Consider the following 11,922-nt stretch of genomic DNA (forward strand, 5'->3'; position numbering starts at 1 on the left):
TAAAATTCTCCAGATAATTGACAAATTCAAGCAAGGGAGGGTTCTGATCGCAGGTGACTTTAATATGACATGGAACCCAAGACTTGATCGCAAACTACTCAACACAGGTAGTAGACACTCTCAGGAGACTCACACCTCAGCCCAATTCCGGGCTATAATGACACAATACGGTTACTTTGACATTTGGAGAAATCTGCATCCTAATGACAGAAACTACACTCACTACTCCCACCCACACAGAACCTATTCTCGGTTGGACTACATTTTTTGTCAGACGGGATCCTTGGACTCGGTTTCTCGGGCCAACATTTCTCTTAGCTCTTGGTCTGATCACAACTTAGTCATGGCAGACTTATACCTCTCCAAATCTAATTGGTGTCTTCCAAGACACATATTAGCAGATATCCCTTTCAGGGAAGAATTGAGACGAGACTTGATTGAATTGTTAGGTCGTAATGACAACAGCCAGACCTCGGATGACATTCTTTGGGGCGCTATTAAGGCGACGGTCAGGGGCCTCATTATTCATAAGCAGGGCCATTTGAGAAAGTTAGCGGGTCTTACCCTTGTGCAGGCACATACGAAGCTCAGATCTCTAGAATCTCTTCCATTAGTGTAGATGTGGCTTCGCAAATATCTACAGTTAAGAAGCACATTAACCTCCTAGAATTACGCTGCACCCAACATAACCTTAGCAAATTAAAACAACTATACTACCACAAAGGAAACAGAGCTGACACTATGCTTGTGAATAGACTTAGACATAAAGAAGCCCTCTTTAATAGGAGAAAGCATTGCTTATTTTTACTCCAAACTATATAATATTAAAAAATTTGAGAATTTAACCCCTACCTCCAGTCAAGACATCAGGGTATTCTTATCTTCAGCGAACCTCCCTACACTTACAACTGAACAACAAGACTCACGGCTCCATTGTCCCTATTAGAAATCAAACAAACAATAAAAAATCTTAAACCCTTTAAGGCCCCAGGGCCGGAGGGCTTCTCTGCCCAGTTTTACAAGATATATAACCACAAACTCTCTCCATATCTGCAGAGGTTCTTTGCCTTGGCAGGTAGTGAGGGCTCCCTGAGGGAAGAATTCTTAAAAGCAGCTATAATTACCTTACCTAAACCCGATAAAGATCCTTCCCTATGTGCAAGTTATAGGCCAATTTCCTTGATAAATGTGGATGTTAAAATCGACTCCAAAATTCTTGCTAACCGCATTGGTAAGCTACTCCCATGCCTAATTGGCCCTGACCAGGTGGGGTTCATCCATAAGCGTGAGGGGCCAGACAAGGCATCTTATAAACATTGTTTGCGAGTCTACTAGGATGCATAGGCCTTACTCGGTAATCTCCTTGGATGCCGAGAAGGCTTTTGACCGAGTCCGCTGGCCCTATCTATGGGAAACACTTAAAGCCTTTAACTTTCCTCATTCAACCTGCAAAGCTATCCAGGCACTATATTCAGCTCCGTTGTCGTCCGCTGTTGTCCGGGGCCTCGGTTTTCAATCAAAACCGTTCCGCATCTCAAATGGCACTAGGCAGGGGTGTCCTTTGTCCCCTCTGCTGTTCGCCCTGGCTGCTCATATTCGGGAAGATGCGTCCATACCGGGGATTATGTTATCAGGCAAATTGCAAAAAATCGCGCTGTTCGCGGATGACATCACAATCTTTACTGTGGACCCGGGTAAAGCCATTCCTAGACTATTGGATGTCTTGAAGACTTTTGGAGACCTCTCATTCTATAAATTGAATGTCCAAAAAATGGAAATTTATTGGTGGGGTTACTCTCACAACTGCATCCAAAACCTAAAGGAGCGCTTCAATTTTAAGTGGACGCATGAGCAGGTTACTCATTTGGGTGTAAAGATATCCAATAGTGCTACACAAATGGTTAAAGATAACTATCTTCCCTTGTTGTCAGAACTGCGAACCCTAAAAAATACCTGGGACCACAAATCTATTTCTTGGATGGGGCGCATTGCCTCCATCAAAATGTCCTTTCTTTCTAAACTTACCTATCTGTTTAGATGTCTCCCGATTAGAGTTCCCATGCCACTTCTACTACACTTTCAGAGCGAGATATCAAAGTTCATCTGGCAAGGGAAGACTCCCCAAATTTCCCAAAAAACCCTGAAATTCCCTATCCATTTGGGGGGCTGGCGTCCCCCTCAGTGGTAAAATACTATGAGGGTGCTATGCTCACTCACATCTCCCAATGGGGAGTACTCCAGTCTTGTGACAAATGGCGGGAAATTGAACAGGCCTCATTGCCCCACAATGTTCTTTTAAAGGACGTAATCTGGACTCCACCACATACCCACAGACTTTTGGGAATCAGTAACATGGTTATCCTAGAATGCCTTCATGTATGGGATAGGATTTGGCACCGCCAATTAATTGCTCCTCATCCCTCCCCTATCACTTCGATAGCTGGTCTCTTTACAGGGCTGGCAGAGACTCATCCCATATCTATCTATCTGGGCTCGATAGTGGATTTGAGGTCATCAGGGCTAAAAGTTTCTTGAGGAGCTGGGGTTTCATCCCCGCCTCCTCTAGGCAACCCACTCCATGGGAGTCCATATGGAGGGCTGGGCGCAGACTTGTCAAGCCACTCTCAATTCACTATAGATTACTGGACGGATCAGTCCCGCCCGAAATTGCCCCGCATTTGATGAGGTGGGATGCCTTGTTGCACGCCCAAATATCTGTTGATTCTTGGCAAAGGGCCATTCTACTGACAAAGAAAACCCTTCATTGTGTTACAATGTTTGAAACTTATTATAAGGTTGTTTCTCAATGGTATCTCGTCCCTTCCCGTCTGTCCAAGATGTATCCAGGAGCTTCACCTCTCTGTTGGAGAAATTGTGGGTTCCAGGGCACCTAAAATCAACCCTCTTTGGGTAAAAGGGTATTGCACCCTTGCCGACCTTGGAATTAGGGTTCCTACCGGCCCAGCCACAGCACTACTACACTTAGGTCTACACGACTTACCCAAGCACCAAAGCATTTTCAGTATTTACCTGCTAGCTTCTATTAAAACTAACCTAGCTAGATCCTGGAAAAGAGACTCCCCCCTAAGTGGAATGAGATAGTGAAAACCATGGCTTTCCTATACAACATGGAAAAGTCCATATATCTTGAATTAAACAAACTAGACTTGTTTGAAATGATTTGGGCTGACTGGAAAGACAAATACGACACTTCCTGGGGCCCATCTGTCACGACTCAAGACTTCCTGCCCGCTCACCATTAGACAACTCACACCTCCCCTCACTCCACCCCTCTTCACATTCATGTTCCCCCCCCTCAATATGTTCCTGATTTATGTCATTTAAGGTGTTGTATTGGCTACCCTTTGGTCTCCCACCATTGCTCAAATTGGTGGGAGACCAAGTTGGTACACTTGTGGAGACCAACCTGCTTCTTGCTTCTTTGTATTTTATATATTTATCTTGGGACCATTGGTCCGTTTCAATATTGTAGATTTAAGTTTGGAATTCAATGTTTGTGTTGGGGACCTGCGAGTCCCTCATTGTTACTTCTAAATTATTGAAAATAAATAAAAATCTATTTAAAAAAAAAATAATATATATATATATATATATATATATATTTGTTAACATATTTAGCTAATTTGAGTCCATTAGTTAATTTTTGTATAATAACTTTAAATAGGTCAGGTACAACAGACGACCGTAATGTTAGAATAATACTTGTTTTAGAAAAATAAAGGAGATGATGATGTGAAAAAAATAAATACATATTAATGTCATGGACACTCTATCTTGCATGATTATGCACATGGGGAAAAGGTATAAATGTCATGGGTGCTGATTTTCTAACCCATCAAAAGTGATTATATTTTACAAAATGTATATATTCTGTTAATTTTATTATTTGTTAATTATTTTCCTGGACATTGTGCTTTTTTGTAACCTCTTATGATCATGTTCAGTTAAGTTTTTTTAATATATATTTTTTTTCTGTAGCACTGTGTGTATGATTGTTGTAAGTTGCCTTTTGTTGAAAAATATAAAAGTAAAATAAAATAAAATAATTTTTATCCTTTGCCTATTGCTAATTTGGCAACAGTCCCTAAAGTTGATAGGCCTATTTTCACTCTTACCAAAGGTAATACCATTCATATAGAAGACGGCACTTCTTTTTAAACCCTTTAGATATAAAATTTGAATCTTAACTTAGAAGGGCATATTGGCTATATTCTTAGACCAGTTATATCTTTCGCTGATGTTGCTGCTGCCTCTATATTTTGGTTGGACAGTTTAGCTCAGCAGTTGTCTTTAGACCCAGAATTATCTAACAGTATAATCTTACTTCAACAAGCAAATCATTTTATTTGCGATGCTATCTTTTGATGTTCTAAAACTTAACATCAAATCTTTGTCTTTAGCTATTCTTACTATAAGAGCTTTATGGCTTAAATCTTGGAATGCTGACATGGTATCTAAACAAGATTGTTATCTCTTTCTTTTCACGATAAATAATCTTTTTGGTTCTCAATTGGAATCTATTATTCCCACTATCACTGGGGGGGAGGGAGTTTTTTCTGCCCCAGACCAGAATCTAAGGGTAAATTTAAAGCACCCAATCGTTTGTGTTCATTTTGTCAGATTAGAGAACAGACAACCACTCTTTCCCCTTTGGCTCTAATTGGAGACCATCTCCGATCTGGAATAAATCCAAGCCTTATAAGAAACCAAATCCTGCCCCTAAACCTCCATGAATGTGTGGGCCTCAAGCCAGTTCTTCTGGTAGGGGGCAGACTAAAGCTATTTCAAAGAGTTTGGACATTTTCTGTCCAAAATCAGAGGATTCCGAATATAATTTCTCAGGGGTATCGAATAGGATTCAGAATAAGACCTCCCTTGGGAAGATTCTTTCTTACCCATGAACCAAAGAAAAAACAGTAAAAGCTCAAGCCTTTCTGAAATGTATGATCTAGAACTTTCAGGGGTAATTGTCCCAGTTCCCCAGCAGGAAAAAGGATTAGGTTTTTATTCAAATCTATTCATTGTAACAAAGAAGGAAAATTCTTTCAGACCAATTTTAGATCTGAAAACTTTAAATCCGTTTTGTAAGAGTCCCAACTTTCAAGATGGTGACTATAAGGACTATTCTGCCTTTTGTTTAGCAAGGTCACTTCATGTCCACAATAGACTTACAGGACGCTTGCCTTCACAATCCGATTCATCTAGATCACTATCGATTTCTGAGATTCTCTTTTCTAAACAAGCATTACCAATTTGTTGCTCTTCTGTTTGGCCTTGCAATGGCACCAAGAATATTCTCAAGAGTTCTAGGTGCCCTTCTATCTGTAATCAGAGAGCAGGGTATTGCAATGTTTTCTTATTTGGACAATATCTTGGTACTAGCTCAATCTTTTCATTTTGCAGAATCTCACACGAAACAACTTCTGTTGTTTCTTCAAAGACATGGTTGGAGGATCAATTTACCAAACAGTTTCTTGATTCTGCAGACAAAGGTCACCTTTTTAGGTTTCCAGATAGATTCTGTATCCATGACTCTATCCCTAATAGAAAAGAGACGTTTATGATTGGTTTCAGCTTGTCTAAACCTTCAGTCTCTATCATTCCCTTCAGTGGCTATGTGCATGGAAGTTTTAGGTCTCATGATTGCAGCATCGGACGCGATCCCTTTTGCTCATTTTTATATGAGACCTCTACAGATTTACATGTTGCACCAATGGTGCAGGGATTATACTCAGATATCACAACTGATATACTTAAATCCCAAAACTCAACTCTCTCTGACTTGGTGTTTAAACCATCATCTTATTATTTAAGGGGCCTCCTTTGTTTGTCCTTCCTGGACTGTGATCACAACAGATGCAAGTCTCACAGCTTGGGGAGCTGTTTGGGGGAGTTTGGAATCCTCGAGAGGCGAGGTTACCAATCAATATCTTAGAACTCCATGCTATTTTCAGAGCTCTTCAGGCTTGGCCTCTATTAAAAAAAGAACCCTATATTCGGTTTCAAACAGACAATGTCACAACAGTGGCATATATCAATCATCAAGTGGGACTTGCAGTCCCCTAGCAATGGAAGAAGTATCTCTAATAATTTCTTGGGCACAATCCAACTCTTGTCTAATCACTGCAATTTATATGCCAGGTGTAGACAATTGGGAAGCGGATTATCTCAGCCGTCAGACTCTATTTCTGGGGGACTGGTCTCTCCATCCAGATGTGTTCTATCAGATTGTGCAGATGTGGAGTCTTCCAGACATAGATCTGATGGCTTCTCGTCTAAACAGGAATTTTCCCAGATACCTTACCAGGTCCAGGGATCCTCATGCGGAATTGATGCATGCTCTAGCAGTTCTATGGTTTTATCAACCTGCTTACATTTTGCCACCTCTGGTTCTTCTTCCAAGAGTGATCTCAAAGATCATAATGAAACAATCTTATGTGTTTCTGATAGCAACAGCATGGCCTCACAGGTTCTGGTATGCGGACCTTGTCTGAATGTCCAGTTGCCAACCTTGGTTACTTCCTCTAAGACCAGACTTTCTGTCTCAAGACCCATTTTTCCATCTGGATCTCAAATCTCTAAATTTGACGGTATAGAAATTGAAAGCTTGGTCCTTAGTCATAGAGGTTTCTCTGACTCTGTGATTAACACTATGATACAGGCTCATAAGCCTATTTTAGGGAAAATATATCACAAGGTTTGAAATACCTATATTTCATGGTGTTCCACTCATGATTATTCTTGGCATTGTTTTAGAATTCCTAGGATTCTACAGTTTCTTCAGGATGGTTTGGATAAAGGTTTGTCTGCCAATACTTTCAAAGGACAAATCTCTGCTGGTTTGCTAATCTTCGTGATATTCACTGTTTTGTACAGGCTTTGACTCATATCAAACCTGTTATTAAATCTATTTCTCCTTCTTGGAGTCTAAATTTGGTATTAAAGACTTTGCAGGCTCCTCCTTCTTTTGAGCATATGCATTCTTTGGACATTAAACTACTTTCTTGGAAAGTGTTATTTATTTTGGCTATCTCTTCTGCTAGAAGCGTTTCTAAATTGTCTGCTCTCTCTTGCGAGTCTCATCTGATTTTCCATCAAGATGAAGCTTTTTTGCAGACTTTGTTTACATTTTTGCCTAAAGTTGTGAATTCTAACAACATCAATAGGGAAATTATTGTTCCTTCCTTGTGTCCTAATCATAACAATACTGTTGAAAGGTATTTACATTCTTTGGATGTGGTAAGAGCTTTGAAATATTATGTTGAGGCTACTAAAGATTTCAGAAAGACTTCTAATCTATTTGTTAATTTTTTCTGGTTCCAGAAAAGGTCAGAAAGCCTCTGCCATTTCTTTGGTATCTTTTTTGAAACTTCTGATTAACAAAGCTTATTTGGAGACAGGGCAGTCTCCGCCTCAGAGAATAACAGCTCATTCTACTAGATCAGTTGCCACATCTTGGGCTTTCAAGAATGAAGCTTCAGTTGATCAAATCTGCAAAGCAGCCACTTAGTGTTCGTTGCATTCATTTACTACATTTTACCATTTTTATGTTTTTGCTTCTTCGGAAGCAGTTTTTGGTAGAAAGGTTCTACAGGCAGCTGTCTGTTTGATTCTAGTGCCTATGATTTCAGTTTTTTTAATTTTTAAGAAAACTTAATTATATTTTTGGATTTAATTTCTCAGCGGAAATAGCTGTTTTTATTTCATCCCTCCCTCTATAGTTACTCGTGGACTTCCACATCTTGGGGATTATATCCCATCAGTAGCTGGCTTGAGGACTCTTGCTACCTATATGAAAGAAAACGTAACCTATGTAAGAACTTACCTGATAAATTCATTTCTTTCATGGTGGCGAGAGTCCACGAGACCCACCCATTTTTGGAGGGTTATAAATTTTGGATAAAGCACATTATTTATCCTGTTCCTCTTTTTATGCTTTTACTCCTTATACACCTCACTAACTTGGCTATACGTTAAACTGAGATATGAGTGAGGTGGGAGGTGTATTTATAGGCATTTGAGGTTTGGGAAACGTTGCCCCCTCCTGGTAGGAAACACTACCAAGAATAAAAAACTCAGTTATGCATATACTAAAACTAAGGCCCTTAACCCCCCCCCCCCAAAATTAATACTATAAGTTACTATAAAAATTGGCCTTAGAAGGGCTTTTTGTAGGGCATTGCCCCAAGTGACATAGCTCTTTCACCTAAAAACTACAACCCCATTCGACAATAAAAGTACTACCCCCAAAAAAAAGCCTAATCTAAAAAATACCCCTAAACTAAAAAATAACTGTATTCTAAAAAAAATGCCCTGAAAAGGGCATTTGGTAGGGCATCTGGGAGGGTCGTCATGGTGGTGATCCTCTTCTTCCATCTTCTCCCATCTTCAATCTTATCCTTCTTATCTTCTTGCAGAGGTCCTCTTCATGCGGTCACCACCGAACACTAAAGCTTGAATGCAAAGTCTCTCTGGTGGGATATAAAACTGGGAGAGACTGTGTATATCTGTCTGTACAATAACAGTTACCTTGCTTTATAATATTGCCAGATAGACAGTGTAACCTATACCAACCAAAACACTTACCAACCTTGTTAGAACATCTATAATGAACTTCAATCTGATTGGCTGATTCAATCAGCCAATTAGATTTTTCCTACCTTAATTCCGATTGGCTGATAGAATCCTATCAGCTAATCGGAATTCGAGGGACGCCATCTTGGATGACGTCATTTAAAGGAACTGTCATTCGTCGTTAGTCCGTCGGCCAGGAAGGATGCTCCACGCCGGAGGTCTTGAAGATGGAGCCGCTCCTTGTCGGATGGATGAAGATAGAAGATGCCGCTTGGATGAAGATGTCTGCCGGTCCGGATGTCCTCTTCTGCCTGGATAGGATGAAGACTTCTGCCGGTCCGGATGTCCTCTTCTGCCCGGATAGGATGAAGACTTCTGCCGGTCCGGATGTCCTCTTCTGCCCCATCGGATGAAGACTTCGGCCCTGCTGGGTGAAGACGACTCAAGGTAGGGAGATCTTCAGGGGGTTAGTGTTAGGTTTTTTTAAGGGGGGTTTGGGTGGGTTAGAGTAGGGGTATGTGGGTGATGGGTTTTAATGTTGGGGGGGTTGTATTTTCTTTTACAGGTAAAAGAGCTGATTACTTTGGGGCAATGCCCCGCAAAAAGCCCTTTTAAGGGCTGGTAAAAGAGCTGATTACTTTGTAATGTAGAATAGGGTAGGGACTTTTATTATTTTGTTTTTTTTAATTTTATTAGGGGGCTTAGATTAGGTGTAATTAGTTTAAAATTCTTGTAATATTTTTTTATTTTCTGTAATTTAGTGTTGTTGTTTTTTGTAGTTTAGTTTATTTAATTGTAGGTATTTGTAGCTAATTTATTTAATTAATTTAATGATAGTGTAGTGTTAGGTTTAATTGTAACTTAGGTTAGGATTTATTTTACAGGTAATTTTGTATTTCTTTTAGCTGGGTAGTTATTAAATAGTTAATAACTATTTAATAACTATTGTACCTAGTTAAAATAAATACCAAGTTACCTGTAAAATAAAAATAAATCCTAAAATAGCTACAATGTAATTATTAATTACATTGTAGCTATCTTAGGGTTTATTTTACAGGTAAGTATTTAGTTTTAAATAGGAATAATTTATTTAATTATAGTGTAGTGTTAGTTGTAATTGTAACTTAGGTTAGTTTTTATTTTACAGGTAAATTTGTCTTTATTTTAACTAGGTAGCTATTAAATAGTTAATAACTAATAACTATTGTACCTAGTTAAAATAAATACAAAGTTGCCTGTAAAATAAAAATAAATCCTAAAATAGCTACAATGTAACTATTAGTTATATTGTAGCTATATTAGGGTTTATATTATAGGTAAGTATTTAGTTTTAAATAGGATTAATTTAGTTAATAATAGTAATATTATTTAGGTTTATTTAATTAATATTTAAGTTAGGGGGGTGTTAGGGTTAGTGTTAGACTTAGGTTTAGGGGTTAATAATTTTATTATAGTGGCGGCGGTGTAGGGGGGGCAGGATAGGGGTTAATAAATGTATTATAGGTGGCGGCGGTATAGGGGGGGCAGGATAGGGGTTAATAGGTATTATGTAGGTGGCGGCGGGGTCCGGGAGCGGCGGATTAGGGGTTAATATATTTATTATAGTTGCAGCGGGGTCTAGAAGCAGTGGTTTAGGGGGTAATAACTTTATTTAGTTGCAGTGAGCTCCGGGGGCGCCGGTATAGGGGGTAGAACAGTATAGTATAGTGTGAGTGCTTAGTGACAGGGGTATCAATAAAGCTGTAAAAAAGCTGAAGAGCAGCGAGATTGATGAGTGATAACTATCACAGTCCGCTGCTCATCGCCCCGTACTTGGTTTTTGATAGGTTATTGATAACTTTGGCAAGCGTATTCAGGTCCGCGGCGGCGATGTGAGGCGAGCTTAGGCGAGCGTATTGGGCCGGCGAATGCAGGTAAGTAGACGGCTTCATAACTAGAGGCCAATGAGTTTTATTGGGATGATACAGATTAGTGATTGAGTCATAGGAAAACAATGAGTTTTATTGGGGTGATACAGATTAGTGATTGAGTCATAGGGGCCGATTTATCAAATGGCTGTAGTGAATCATATCCGCCTGACATCGCTAAATGCCGACAGCATACGCTGTCGCCATTTATCATTGCACAAGCATTTCTGGTGTAATGCTTGTGTAATGCCACCCCCCACACATTCGCGGCCAATCGGCCGCTAGCAGGGGGTGTCAATCATCCCGATCAGATATAATCGGGATAATTGCAGTCCGCCACCTAAGAGGTGGCGGACGAGTAAAGAAGTAGCGGTCTTATGACTGCTGCTCCCTAACTTATGTTTCCGGTGAGCCGTAAACATCACGGGTAGAAAGCAGCACCAGCGGCTTTATAAATCTACATCATAGACTGAAAGAATTTGTAGTTATAACACTGGCTTGGTGCATTCCAATCACTGTTGTGTTTTTTGTTGTTTTTTTATAGGGGATTCTCTCTTGATTCACAAGGACAAACCATTTACCACAAAGGACCAAGACAATGATGATAATCCAGGCAATTGTGCTGATTATTTCAAAGGAGCTTGGTGGTACGTCAACTGCCACCATTCAAATCTAAATGGATTGTATCATCTGGGACAGCACAGCAGTGATGCAGATGGCATCAACTGGTACTCTGGCAAGGGACACAAATACTCTTATCAATTTTCTGAAATGAAGATAAGACCAGTGTAAACAGAACAGAACGGAAGGAGGAACGTATTAAGCAAGACATAAATAAATAATCCCATGACAATAACTTCATCTATATACGCTATATTTTTGGAATATGTTAGATTTATACTATATTAGTTAAAGGAATAGTCCAGTCAAAATTAAACTTTCATGATTCAGATAGAACATGCAATTTTAAGCAACTTTCTCATTTACTCCTATTGTCTATTTTTCTTTGTTCTCTTGGTATCTTTATTTGAATGTAAACTTAGGAGCCGGACCATTTTTGGTTCAGGACTCTGGGTAGCGCTTGCTTGATTGGTGGCTACATTTAGAAATCAATAAAGGGCTACCCAGGTGCTGAATCAAAAATGGGCCGGCTTTTATGCTTGCAGTCTTGCTTTTTCAAATAAAGATACCAAGAGAACAAAGAAAAATTGATAGTAGGAGTAAATTAGAAAGTTGTTTAAAATTGCATGCTCTATCTGAATCGTGAAAGTCTAATTTTGACTAGACTATAATGAAGGCTAACACAACCTAGGTAATGTTGGTAACATCTACATAATTCTATTACAATACAATTTATCAACTATCTTTTAGTGAATTATATTGAAAACCATAGTCATTATAGTTGACAAAACATAGACAA

The 11,922-nt window shown here is 39.3% G+C and overlaps 1 protein-coding gene across 1 annotated transcript in view; it reads left to right on the forward strand.

Moving 5' to 3' along the window:
• LOC128642575 (ficolin-1) overlaps positions 1-11,358 on the forward strand; it is a 116,418-nt gene extending 105,060 nt beyond the window's left edge. Inside the window, exon 9 of the mRNA XM_053695340.1 lies at positions 11,047-11,358. Coding sequence (XP_053551315.1) covers positions 11,047-11,294 — 248 coding nt within the window. The 3' untranslated portion in view covers positions 11,295-11,358. The remainder of the gene's footprint in view (positions 1-11,046) is intronic.
• Positions 11,359-11,922: the final 564 nt, after the last annotated feature.

The sequence above is a fragment of the Bombina bombina genome, chromosome 12 (assembly GCF_027579735.1).
Source record: "Bombina bombina isolate aBomBom1 chromosome 12, aBomBom1.pri, whole genome shotgun sequence".
Taxonomy (NCBI): Eukaryota; Metazoa; Chordata; class Amphibia; order Anura; family Bombinatoridae; genus Bombina; species Bombina bombina.